At 37.6% G+C, this 13696-nt stretch overlaps 1 protein-coding gene across 1 annotated transcript in view; it reads right to left on the reverse strand.

Moving 5' to 3' along the window:
• The window catches only part of ulk4 (unc-51 like kinase 4), a 75751-nt gene that overhangs the window by 40566 nt on the left and 21489 nt on the right, over positions 1 to 13696 (reverse strand). The window contains exons 19-21 of the mRNA XM_053327622.1: positions 4694 to 4855; positions 4013 to 4198; positions 2179 to 2306 (exon numbers count right to left, since the gene is read on the reverse strand). Of these exons, the coding sequence (XP_053183597.1) occupies positions 2179 to 2306; positions 4013 to 4198; positions 4694 to 4855 (476 nt within the window). The remainder of the gene's footprint in view (positions 1 to 2178; positions 2307 to 4012; positions 4199 to 4693; positions 4856 to 13696) is intronic.

The raw sequence follows: 13696 nt of genomic DNA on the forward strand, positions 1-13696 counted from the left end.
TTGAAAGTGCTGCTGTGCGAAAGTAACAAATATATTTCTGAACTCCCTGAAGAATATGAACACAGTGGGGCTCTTAGATCTTCAGGAAGCAGTCAATTGGTAGTGTTTCAGTCAGAAACAAGCAGGGTATAGTGGCTTTTAGCTACAATCTAACTTAAAAACTCTGCTGTGCTTTGATTGATTGGTTTCTCTACTGCAATTTGATTTGGATTGTTGTATTTAGGGTAACTCTGAAATGATTACAGCACTGTAATCTGTACTTCTTGTTTAATACCTATTGTGTATCTATATCCCTGTTCTTAAAATTTTAATTCCCATTAAAATTACCATTTTGTTTTTATGATGTTGTTTTTTAATGTTTTCAATGCATAATGTAAAGCACTTTGAATTGCTCTTGTGTATGATATGTGATATACAATACACTTGCCTTGCCATGGAGAGCAACAGGAACAAAATAGAGCTTTGACTGAGTGTTCAGGATGAACTGGCCCACTCAGGTGCTGGCTCGCTCTGGTGCACACTTGTCTAGTTTGCCAACTGAAAGTGGAGGATAAGTAAGAGATAAAGAATGTTTCTTTCTGTTGTGTGGACAGAGATTTTAAAATGAAAACAATTTGAAAACTCTAGTGTGGACACAAGATGCTTTCACAAGTCTTGGACATACTATGGTCATGGTCTAGTACTCCACACTGCCTGCCCAGAATGAAACGCTCACCAACTAACAAGTGTTTACATTTTTCTGTTGGATTGAACGTGTGCTCTCCCCACCATCTCCAGCAATCAATAAAACACAGATAGCCATCAAGAACAACTCTTGGACCAAAAGGGTTATTTGGAATTAGCTTGGCAATACAGGCATAGTATAATCTTCATTAATATAACTATGTAAAGTGGTAGTTGTGGTACATGTCAATGTCTATCAAGTCAACAACATTACATTCCAAACAAACTTAAGCACAGTTGTGGATCTGCCCCACCACACTATATAGTGAAGAGGGAATGTAGTTTGAACTATGGTGTAGCTGGGTATGAGAGCACACTCTGAAAACTACAGCTAAATAATTAAATGGAAATCCCACCCTGAAATGGAATTCACAAATGCTTCTTGTTTGTTCTCCGACAGTTCTGCCTATGTGTGAACATGGGCAGCTACATTCCAGAGAAACTAATTAGCGAGTGGTCTGACAGACTGAGTGCAGTTATGAGTTAGCTTCATTGGTCCAAATCTCAGTACAGTCAGTCAGTAGGAGGGTGCGCAGCATTGTGTGCTAAGATCACTTATAAACAGACAGGTTTCCCTTCAAGCATGATCCATGTTGTATTATTATGTTACAGCACTGTTAATAACTCTTTCATGAACAAAGTGATATTATAGTAGCAACTTCCATAGGTAACCACTGATCTCTAGTCTATTTTATCACATCTGGTTTATCATCTGTTCCAGAACTTCTGCTGTGCTGCTTTGGGTCACACACAGTGTTACTTTCTATTGAATAGCACACAGTCACAGCCAACACTTAATGTTTGCCTTCTCAAAATGTTTTTAATTTAACTTCATCTAACTCTATGAGGACCTTGGAATGTCCGCAAACATGACATGGGTCAATTTTCATTTAACCATACTCGGTCACAGTAAGTAGTAGTACTAGCAGTCGTATATTCCATTTTTTATTACATTAATCTTCTTCTTTGATCCTACTTTCTTCTTCTATTTTTTTTAACAATGCTTTTTGCTCCTTTTATGTTCCTTTTATGTGAAGTACTTGGTGCGTGTAATTTATTTTTATTGAAAAGCACTTTGAGCTGCATTTATTGTATGAAAGGTGCTATGCAAATAAAGTTATTATTATTATTATTAATAACATTATCATCATTATTATTAGTATTATTATTAGTAGTAGTAGTAGTAGTTATAGTAGTAGTGGTAGTAATGGTAATAGTAATTAGTTGCTCAGTCAGTCAGTCTTGTGTTGATCTACCAGACAGATAATTCAGTATTAACATCAAAAGTGAAACTAACACATGTAATGTTAATTCATGTTTATTAAATAATCTATTTTTCACTAATTATTTAGTGTGGTTTTTAATCACACATCACTGGGAAGCAACACTTTGTCTGTATGTCTGAGTGGATGTGCTGACTTGTGAGTTCACATGTATGGGTGAGTGTGTATTTACCTGTGTTGACAGCAGAATAGCAGAGTGTGTGTGTTGTCCTGTATGAGTAGCAATAGTAGCAGTAATGCTTTGGCTCTGGTTACTGTGGATGGACTCTCTAGACAGCGCAGCACCTTCAACACCAAGTCCTAGAAAACACACACACATGGTAGAATGAAGTGAAAGTCTTTCACAGAGACAGATTGTGTATGTTGCTGCTGTTGTACAGTCCAAGATATGCACTGCAATTTAAATACAAGTCAGTTATATGGAACAGACTTTTCTATTAACATGGCAAGGTAACACATGACCATTTGAAATGTTATGTTGTTACATCCCAACTAAGGTTCTAGTAATACTGTACACACTGCTATATACTGAGTTTGTTACAGTGGGGGAAAAGAATTAGACTGTTTGTATGTTTAGCACACATATCATAAAATATCACTGCAACATGTCCGAATAATGTATGCACAGAAATAAGAAAATATTCAATTTAACATTTTCCTTCAGGTGTTCAAAAAATAATTTACTAAAAATGCCAACTACCAGGCTAAAACTTAATCAGCTCAGACACCACATTATCACACAATAAGCATGCACATACACACACACACAGACACACACACACGCAGACACACAAACTTTAATGCCTACAGCTACTGTAGACATCCACTCACTCAGCAGAAACTCAGCAGCAGAAACTGGTTGGAAAAAAATTTGACTGGCCAACATTCATTACCATTATCATTATCACCAACACCATACACTCCTGACTGTGTGTATGTGTGTGTGTGTGTTTATGAGTGTGTGGATGTGAGAGCTAATGTGAGAGAATGTGCATGCATTCGTGTTTATGGGGCAATGCACCAAGTTAATTAATTTCAAAGCCCAGTAGTGTGTGCCTTGCTGATAAGTCCCTCCCTACTACCCATAATGCTTTGCTAAAGTAGAAGGCTGCAGCGCGTTCATTCAGCCAATTAGCCCAGATACTGACACACTCTACAAATTAGTGGATGTGCATGAGCGCATACACACACACACACACACACTCTCACAAAGTCCCTCTCTCACATGCATGCACACAAATACACACACACACACACACACACACACACACACACACACACACACACACACACACACACACACATACTAACAGACAGAGTTCTGTCTAAACAAACTCTTGGACTGTCTGTTTTTGTGCCAGGGGAGAGAGAGGGAGAGATGCAAGGGGGGAAGGGGATGAATGCATATCAGTGTATAATTAGAGCAGAGTTGAAGTACTAAGTTTGTATTCTGGTGTTAAATTGGAAATGCTCAATGCAAATAAATTCAGTTCAGAGTCAATTACCAATGCTAGACTCCAAGTTAAAAAACCTTCAAATCAATTTTATCCCCTCTGCCATACCAAGATTAGCACTTCACATACACACTAGATGGGCTGTCTTATAAAAAATTAAATAAGTAATTTCTGACAAATTAGTTTGCGCACAGTTCAGCATCAGTTCATGAACTGTACAGAGGAGAGAGAGACAGACAGAGAGACAAAGAGAATGCACAAAGTGAAGATTTTGAGAATTGGAAGCCAGTTTTGTTTGTTGAGTCGTTATTTTGTGTTTTCATCCCTTAGTCCTTGTGTAAAAAATCTCATTATAAGTGACATTCACATAAACAATTCTTTAAAAATCAAACCCACTACCCAGTAGTGATGTTACGGCCTAAATCGCTGGATTTTTTTCTGTAGAAATATCAATAACATACAAGATTAAAACAATAAAGTTGTTTGTACATATTGTGTTTCTTGGGTCAGTTGATATGTAATCTGTATATATGTATGAGAGAATACACATACCCTGTTCTGTGTGATGCGGTGTGTTTGTATGCGTGAGCTGACTAAGGCAGTGGCCATAGCCGTGAGCAGGTGCTGCTGGACCCTGGCCCCTGATACACCCACACCCTCTAAGATGGCTGCAGGGCCACATGTGTCAATCACTGCCAAGAAGACTCCTGGGACCACCTGAGTTAGCCTAGAAAGAGACTGGACATAATAGAGACAGACAGATAAACATATATATGACCACACTGATAAAAATAAAAGCAAAGTTAAGATGGTGCAAGTATATCAACAGTGACTGTATGTTCCCCTTCCCTCATTCTCTCATCTTGCACCTGAAGCCCCTATTGAGTGTACAATGGCAAAAAACATGGAATGACAAATGACCTACAAATGCATTTGTAATACCACCTACTGCAACTACTTGAGATACCTGCCATTATTTTCTCTGTCTATGGCTGTGTCCTAAATCACTCCCTTATTCACTCATTCACAATTCCCTATATAATAGACATCAAATAGTTAACTCAATGGTGACAAGCTATAAAATGAGGAGCATTGCATTGTGGGATTTTTAAGGGCACCATACACTTAGCAATTGGTGTATGTGTTTGATGTCTGTGTTTGTAGGATGTACAGAGATGGTAATGTGTGCATATACACCTTTACACACATGTGGTTTAATGCATGAAAACTTACAGAGATGGCAGCGACTCTGACAGCCTCCACAGTGGAGTGAGTAAACAGATACCACAGGGCAGAGCCTATCTCTGTCGTAACTAGGGGGTGGGAGGGGCCAGAAACAGTGGTGGAGATGTTCTCTATGGCTTTTGCGGCCATATGATGAACTGTGGAATCATCCTGTAAGACAGACAAACACATCTGAATCATTTATATACACAGTGGCGTGATGACTAACCAGCTAAACTAAGCTGGGATTGACAATGAGATCTAGAAAACATTTCTCAATAACAGGGAAAGAGCATCTCTGACCACAGTAAATTCATCATTTGTAGTGTGTAACCACATTATCCCATAAATACAGTAGTGGTATAGTCCATTCAGGTAAGATTGTACTGACTACAGCTATAACAATATAACACAAGAAGAACAATGATCATATACACAGATGCTTTGTTCAAAAAATAATTAAACTATTTGAAAATGGACCATCTAGTTTTTCCTGACAAATAGTAATATACCATTAAAGAACCATCCTGCAAGAGTATACAATACCATGAGTTGGGCAAAAATATTGTAGCTTGGATCACAAGTATAAACATCAACACAATAATACCAACCGGAAACACTGAGAAACATGCATAGAAACAGTGCAGGTGGTACTGCTGTACATATGTATATATACGTAAAGCTTTTAGGGTGTACCCACAGGGCCACAATAAATACTATACATGAGAAGATGTTGGTGAAGGGTGTCTATATTTGTACTTGTACTAATATATATGAAGATTTCATACTGGTGTGTGAATGTGCACATGTATCCCAATAACAGGGCATATCATAGTGCTTTATGTCAAAAAATGTTTTTTTCATTGTGTAAAATGTAATGCCATTGTGAACAACAGTTTCATTGTTAAGTGACAAACTCAAAACTCAATTACTGGGAAAAATGTCATATGGCAAAAGGCAGGAATGAACAAAGAACAACAAAGAACTAACGCAATCACAAACTGACAATTAGATTAGCTCTCAACATCACCTCCACACAAAAAGGGAAAGAAAGGTTGTGAGCATGTGTGTGTGTGTGAACATGTGTGTGTCAGTATAAGTTAGCGTGCAGGTGTTTGTGTGTGTGTATGCTTATGTGTATACTGTATGTGCCACACACCTTTGCCTGAGTAGAGAAGATTTGTTTGTGTTCAGACAATGGGACAAGGGTAATAAAATCTCTGCGGCTGAGGAAATTAGTTTTTCCAGGAAAGTCATTGTGGAGAAAGACAGGAAGTGGAACAGAAGTGACTGTCTCTGTCAGGTTATTAATGTGTTTCACTGTGTTACATCACTTAAACACGACTCTCCCTAGATATGCAATACAATAGTGCCTATTCACAAAACAGAGAGTTAAGTATTTTTGGTTCATAATAACAGCTACAAAAATTGTTTCACAATGGCAATTTATCAAGGTAATTCTAAGAAATGGTGATAGAGCCACAGATAATGTCACAGTTACACTATGTTGCATATATCACTTATAACTGCACTGACTATCCACACATTTGTATATGCAATGTACAAAATCTAAGACATGAGTAAGGAAGCCCATTTCTGCCGCTGTGATGAAAAAAAAAGATTCTGTAAGTCACTATAATGACTTAGTATCTCAAAATAATGACTTAGTATCTCAAAATAATGAGAAACTAAGTCATTATTATGAGATAGTTTCTCATTATTTTGAGATACTAAGTCATTTTTTTTTTCATCACAGTGGTGGAAATGGGCTTCCATACATGAGAGACTCAAATCAAACCAAAAACAATTGAAGTGTTACTCAAAATCAGCCTTTTTAAATTCAAACTCACTCTTGATAGGTTTGTTTTGGTGGCTGTTTATTTTTCTACTGTAGCTGTGGTCAGTTTGAATTGGTGCCACTAACCGTAGACCCCAATGCAAGCTCAGTATGTTTCAGACAATCATTGTTTTTGGCTTAATATGGCTTAATATACTGTTTGTGTTTCTTTTTATTCTGCTCTTCAGAGACTCCGACACTTTAACGACACACTGGGTGTATAGATGAACATCATATGCTGAATGCAAGAATGGTTTGAAAAGTTTTCACGAGATGTTTTATATACTTTTACTACCATGAAAACCTGTCACCATTGGAATCTATTATAACAGACATGAAGTCAAGCAGGTTTTAATAGTGTTGAAGCCCAATGGTTTTATAATTTACAGCACAGTTTAAATTTCACAAAAACATTGCCCACAAACAAGAAATACTGCTACTGTCCTACAGAAGCCTAATATCTAAAATAAACTGCACCTTTTACCATTGCAAAAAGTCTTGATTGTCACAGCAGACATTCATGGTCAGTCTGTGATCTGTGGTTATTAACATTTTGTGGAAATTAGAGATATCCAATCCAACCACATGGGAATTCTAATCATAACTTAAAGCTTAAATAACCAACCTATTAATCCAATATAGGCCATCACATTGTGTATTCAACACCAAGGGACTACATAATACGACAACATAATGAATCCTCTGGCACCCCTCTGGGAACCAGTAGAATGGTCTGTTCCAGCATTCCCCAGGCCGTGTGGGCCAGTTCACTAATGAGCCCACGGGGGAGCACCCACTGTCTATGTGTTTAATAGACTGTAGCCCTGCCAAGAACTACACAGAGACAGAGAGAGAGAGAGGGGGAGACAGAGAGAAAGAGAGATAGATTGAGTGAGAGAGATATCCTTGCATGTGGTGAGAAACAAGTAGCTCGTGCAAGAAACTCCATCATTATGATGCAGAGAGAGAAATGCAGGAGACAGAGGAGCAAGTAAATTAATCTCATTATGATTTCCCCCAGTATGAGAAACAAGTTCATCCAAGAAACACATTCATTATATTATACTCTGTGTCCTACTTAAACCTCACATCTCCAGAAAGTCAACTTTGAAAGAATTAAAAGGCAAATTTTAGGAAAGGCTTTCCCGATGCCTTTAATCTGATTAGACACTATGCATGTTCATGTTTTATTGCAATACTGGAATGACTTTAATTTAAGAAAATCAGGCGTTCTGACACATACTGCAGAATCTCTGATTCATTTCTGTACATACTATAAGATAGCACAATCCATGAAGTGAGGAGGTACCATTGTTCTTGTAATAATGTAGTCTTAGTTTATGCAAAAATGTAAAAATAAAAAATAGGAGCTTATACAAAGACAGAAGTGATATGTTGTAATGCTACTACTTGGCTCAGCTGTGGCTCAGGAGGAAAAGCAAGTTGTCCACTTAACAGAAGATTCCCAGCTCCTCCAGTCCACATGTTGAAGTGTCTTTGGGCAAAATACTGAACTTCAAATTGCTCCTGATGTCTGTGTGTGAGTGTGTGTATGTGTGTGTGTGTGAACAAGCACTAGATTAAATTAGCACCTGTGCGTGTGAATGGGTGAATGTTGACATGCAGTGTAAATTGCTTTGATTGGTCAAAAGACTAGAAAGGTTCTATATAAATGCAGTCCATTTACAATTTAATTGTTGGTAAGTACTTTTTAAGTCACTGTGTAATGAGTTAAAAAGTTTCCTTGTTGGAAGACAAATGTTGAGTGAGTGTTATGCAATAGTTAATCCTGAAGTGTGGGTGAAGTGTTTTGGTTGTATTAGTGAATCTTGGAAGAGAGATTATAAAAATACTGTAACATCTTCTCCTGATCTGCATCTCCTCCTCTATGATTGGTGTAAAAAACAAAAAAGCAGTGAAGGACTAACGGGTAGATTTATAGCATGAAGTTGAGCCTGCTAGAGGTATCACGGGCAGATCTAATTAAATGACATACACACACAGTTTCATTCATCCTCACTTCAAACATTTAGCCCTGATTTTTGAGTATCCTCATCCTAATTAAAGACCATTCAAAATCTTTGCATTTTTCAATTTCAGGATTCCTGAATTTGGCAATTGCAAAACAAAAAAACAAAATGTGTAGTTTTCGTTTATCTTTTCTTAATTTGAACAGAATTTCCATCTTTTTCATCAGGTTTAAACAGGACAAACTGGCTTATTGGCAACTGGGTTAAATGAAAAATCTCCCTTCTCTACAGCTCAGGGCTGACAGATAAGATTTACGCACTTTGAACCTCTGGCTAAAAAAGTTGGAAAAACCTCTGTTTTTAGATGAAAAGTGTTAAAGGGCTAGGCAGATACGGAACAATAAAATCCTGCCTTCAAGTGCCGATCAGTAGATTAGTTTTATATCCCAACATGTTTGCACCTGGCCTCTGAGTCTCAAGTAGAAAGAGATACACATCACAGCAAAACTACATCACATGACTTGATGCAGGATTTGTGTGTGTGTGCCTGTGTGCACACATGCACATGTTCACATGTCTGATGTGGTCTCCCTCTGTAATTACAGTCCTTTAGAAGCCAGTGCACCTGGTTTTGAATGAGCCCCTATGGCAGCCACACAAACACCATCTATCAGCCTCAGACAGCACATCTAACACCACTAATATCCACAAAGAAAGACGGAGACAGACTGTCTGATTAAGAGGCCAACATACAGACAACAAGGCGTGAGGGAAGAGGAAGAGACATGGCGAAAACAGCAGAAAGTGCAACAAGTAGAGAGGTGGGAAAGAAGACAGACAAACAGACAAGCAGGTGTAAACTAACAAGTAAATAATCAGACAGACATAACAGACATACTGAGAGGTAAAGAGGGACAGACGGATTACCTAAACAGAGACATAAGGCAGCACAAACAGAAACTAACCAAAAAAAAAGGAAAAGGCTAGTACAGAAGGAAAAAAGACTAGTTGTTGTTGATTAGTTGTCATCTTCCTTTTTCTGTGAATATAAAAATACTACTTGTATACTAATTGTTTGAAAATCAATACAACACAGCAACTGCGTATGACTTAGTATGTTATACAACAGCTTACATTGAGACCATGTGTGTGTTTGTATGTGCGCATGCATGCACATGGAGTGGTCATCCCGTGCTAGAGACACAAGGGTCGGACCCATGACCGTCTTAGAGAGTCCCCCTCTGTTCTCCTCTCCTTTGTGGAAGATAGTGATAAATCATTTATAGGCTCAACACTGCTCTGTGTGTGTATGCATGGGTGTGTGTATGGGGGATTTCTACCTTCTGCCCCCTGGCTTCTATCACTGTAATACGGTTCACACATAATTTCTGCTGCGCACACGCACAGACACACACACACACACACACACACACACACACACACACACACACACACAGATTTTTCATCATAGGCAGCAGAAGCATCATCTTGTTCAGGCTCATAAATAATTTCCTGCAGCTCAAGTCTGGCCTGGAAACCTGCCTTTCACTCCATGCCATCCACTCCCCCCTCTCCAAGTACAACTCTCTTTCTCTCTCTGACTCTCTGCCATCTCCTCCCCCTCTCCCAGTACACTGATCCTCCTCTCTCTCTTCCTCTCTGTCACTCCCTGCCATCCCCCACTATCCCCCTTTCCACTGGTAAAACCACCATGCTCTCTTTGGCTTTGTGCCCTTGTTCTAGTACAATGATCTCTATCCCTCTCTCCAGTGCTTTACTTGTATATTGGGAAAACTCTCAAGAGCGGTGGAGGGGGCTGGGGTGACCTGGGGGGTCAGAAAACGCATCAAAACCACATTGCCTGGAGCGCATTAGACAAGGCCTTGGCACTGTATCTCAGTGCTGTCATGCAATAAAACAGTGTGTGGCACTACATTTACATTTAGCACAATGATAGACAAATAATTTCCTCATATCCAGGCAATGAAACATCAGACACACAATAAATACATCACAAAAACTAAATTCTGTAGGCACAACTGAAGCTATAAAATAATAATAATGATAATTGCATCTTGTCATTATCAAATCAGACAATTTAGGTTTTTAAAGGGCTTTACTGATCAGCCAAGCTTAGTTTCAAATATCCAATTTGTTATTCATGCTCATGTGTAACTTGAGAAAAATGATTTGGGCTTTTGGATTTTGAAGAGAAAATTATCAAATATTTCAGTCCTACTCTTACTGTTTTTAATTACCAGGAGGGTGGGGTGTTGATATTAACTCTGCTGCTGGAACCTTAAGAACTACAGTAAGATCACTGCAAACTGCTACCAACTTCATATTGGTAGCAGTCTGCACCCAAATAAAGACAATCTATGTTTAGTCTTATCCAACATTTGATCTGATCTTTAGTGTGCAGTTAGCACATGCTCAAATCATTTATTTGAAGCTACACTCAATATTTGTATTTTTTTATATTTTTTTATATTTCAAACAATGGACCAAATAAATACGTGTAATGTGAAAGGTGACGCTCATTGTGAATATCAACATCACAAAACTCTGCAGTTGTCCTTATCTCTATGTAGCATTGTAGCTACTTCTAACTTATTGTTTTTTTTTAGTCCACTACTCCAATCTCAAACACGTTTCAAGCAAAAACAGTACATAAGAAAACAGTACATATTTGAACCCAAGCTAATGCTGTTCATTAGGATAGTTGATTTTCTCAACTTTTAACTTTAGTTCAATGCTAGATGTCCTTATTTACCCTATCCACTTATTAACTCCCTTCTTCCTTCGTCCATCTCTTCTTTTATTCATTACATATAAGGTATAGTTACTATTCTCTCACGGCTGTGTCTTAGCCAAGTGTTCCTACTGATAAAGTTTCCCCTACACTACAGTGTTACTCTCATCAATGCATTCCTCTGATCCAAAACACTATATAAAACTTTTGATTCATTTAAACATCAAATCTAATTGATATTACATTGTGGTGTAAACTACAATGTTGATTGATGTGTACTGCCCCTGCCAGATAAATCTTAAATAATAAATAATAAATATAGAAACTCTAAACCTGTAAAAAGGTACCTCAGGCATAAATACACTGTTTATGACCCTTGCACTCAAAATGTCCAATTATTTTGAATACATGTTTAGAGACATTCAAATAAAATACAAATTTAGAATCAAAATAAACAGATTTAGGCCAAGTGGCTACAAAGAAATTCAAGTTAAAAAACATATGTAATTTGTCTTTACCTTTCAAAACCATTACAAATCACGGTTTAAAAGTTTTATGATGTAACAACCCTATGGTGAAAATGTGGTCAGGTGGTTTAGGGGAAAGATCATAGAATGATTTGAGTTTGGGTTAATTGACTAATTCTTAAAGGTTGGAGGACAACCATGGTCATGCTTTAAAAAACTAAAATAATGCTGACTTGCTGGACTCTGCTGAAGCTAAGAAACACTAAAAAGTGTTTCAACTCACCACTGTAATGTAGGTGTCAGTCATACACTGAATGTCTTGGTAATACACAGCACCACTGTACTGGCTTCCTCCCAATGCACAAAAGTAAATATTGTAAGTGATAAAAACAAATGCAGATAAAAATAACAGGCTCTCTGATTTGCTTGATGTTCACATTTCTTCATCAGCCACCCAAATCAGTCATTCACTCTTTTCTGCCATGCAGATGAAATCAGCTTTTGTGAATTTGTGAGCTGGGAGTGGCTGCTTGGCATCTCATAGTTTATGGACAGATATTGTTTTCTTTTGTTGGACCAGCAAATTAAATAATTGGATAAAAGTAGTTCATAAATAGAATACGACCACCGAATGTGCTGTTGGTTCTCAATGGGATTGGCAGCACTAGGAGCTGTAGGCCTCAGGCTAGGCTTTCAGGCTTTTTGAAACAATTTATGAAGAATATTCAGTTATCGTCTTGTCGCCTCTTTCTCTCACGCTCCTCTCTTGCAGTCCGGGATGAGAAGCTCTATTTCTGCCATCTTTCGAACCAAATGTTCAACTCTGTATAACCTATGGCTGATTATCCAGACAGATTACAGCACACGCACTTTTCTCTCCCCAATGGCACCTCCTCACCCCGATGGGATTAACCCATTTTTTTAAAAGTGAAAGACAGAATTTTCAACCCATTACTTTACCCAACACAGGATGCACAGTTTGTGATGAGAAGAGTTATATCATGCATCTGTTGTCAGCATAAAATAAATAACTTGTTAACAGTAATATCTTACGTTTGGGATAGATTTATCTCATTTCAAATCCCACCAATAGACAACACTGTCAATGATTGGTCACATGTATGCTGAAAATCAAGTAACATACATACTGGAACGTTTTTGTAAGGTAACCATTCAAATAGGAACTGTGACTATATTTCTCTTATTGCATAGACTGCAGCTCAAAACAAAAGAATTTACTGAACAATACTCAATTGTGTCCAAAAGTATCATATTTGACTGAGAAAAAAATGATTATATTAGCACCAGAAGATACCACCGCAGGATATACTGTGGTTAAACTACAAGTGAACATACAAATATAAATATATATAAATATAAGACAAGAATTATGTTTTATTGGGACTTAATCTAGACCTAAGTAGAAATTACCTATAGTGATCACTCTGGCAGACAACACCAGCAGTGGACCTATTGTTGCTGAAAAAACACATATGTAACCAATAATGGCAATAAAAATGTATTCTAGATTTCTAAGAAATACCATTTCCCTAATCTATCCCTAATTTGGAGTTAATTCAACTACCATTTTATATACACGGTTTAAATGTAAATAATAGCATAATAAAAGGTACAGTCTTTAATAATCTTTAGATTTATACTTCTTATCATTTTGCTTTACAAATCAAAGTCATAGTTGTCATACATGCATCATGGTTGTTGTTCCCTTATTGAACAGTGATAATAATACATTGACTCTAGGCACCTATCTTGCCGCAAAAGTTCAATGCTTTCATAATTAGAGCTAAATGCTTGTGCTAGATAACACGACTCACAAAGCGTGTCATCACCTGCTTTTCCAATTTAACTATAAATGTGTTCAATTAAAAGGGTAGGGGCCATGTAGTGAGGATTCAGGTGTATAAATGAATCATCAAATCAAATGCATAAACTAATCACACTGAACTGCAGCTAACCTACCATTAT

Source organism: Scomber japonicus, chromosome 10 (assembly GCF_027409825.1).
Source record: "Scomber japonicus isolate fScoJap1 chromosome 10, fScoJap1.pri, whole genome shotgun sequence".
NCBI lineage: Eukaryota > Metazoa > Chordata > Actinopteri > Scombriformes > Scombridae > Scomber > Scomber japonicus.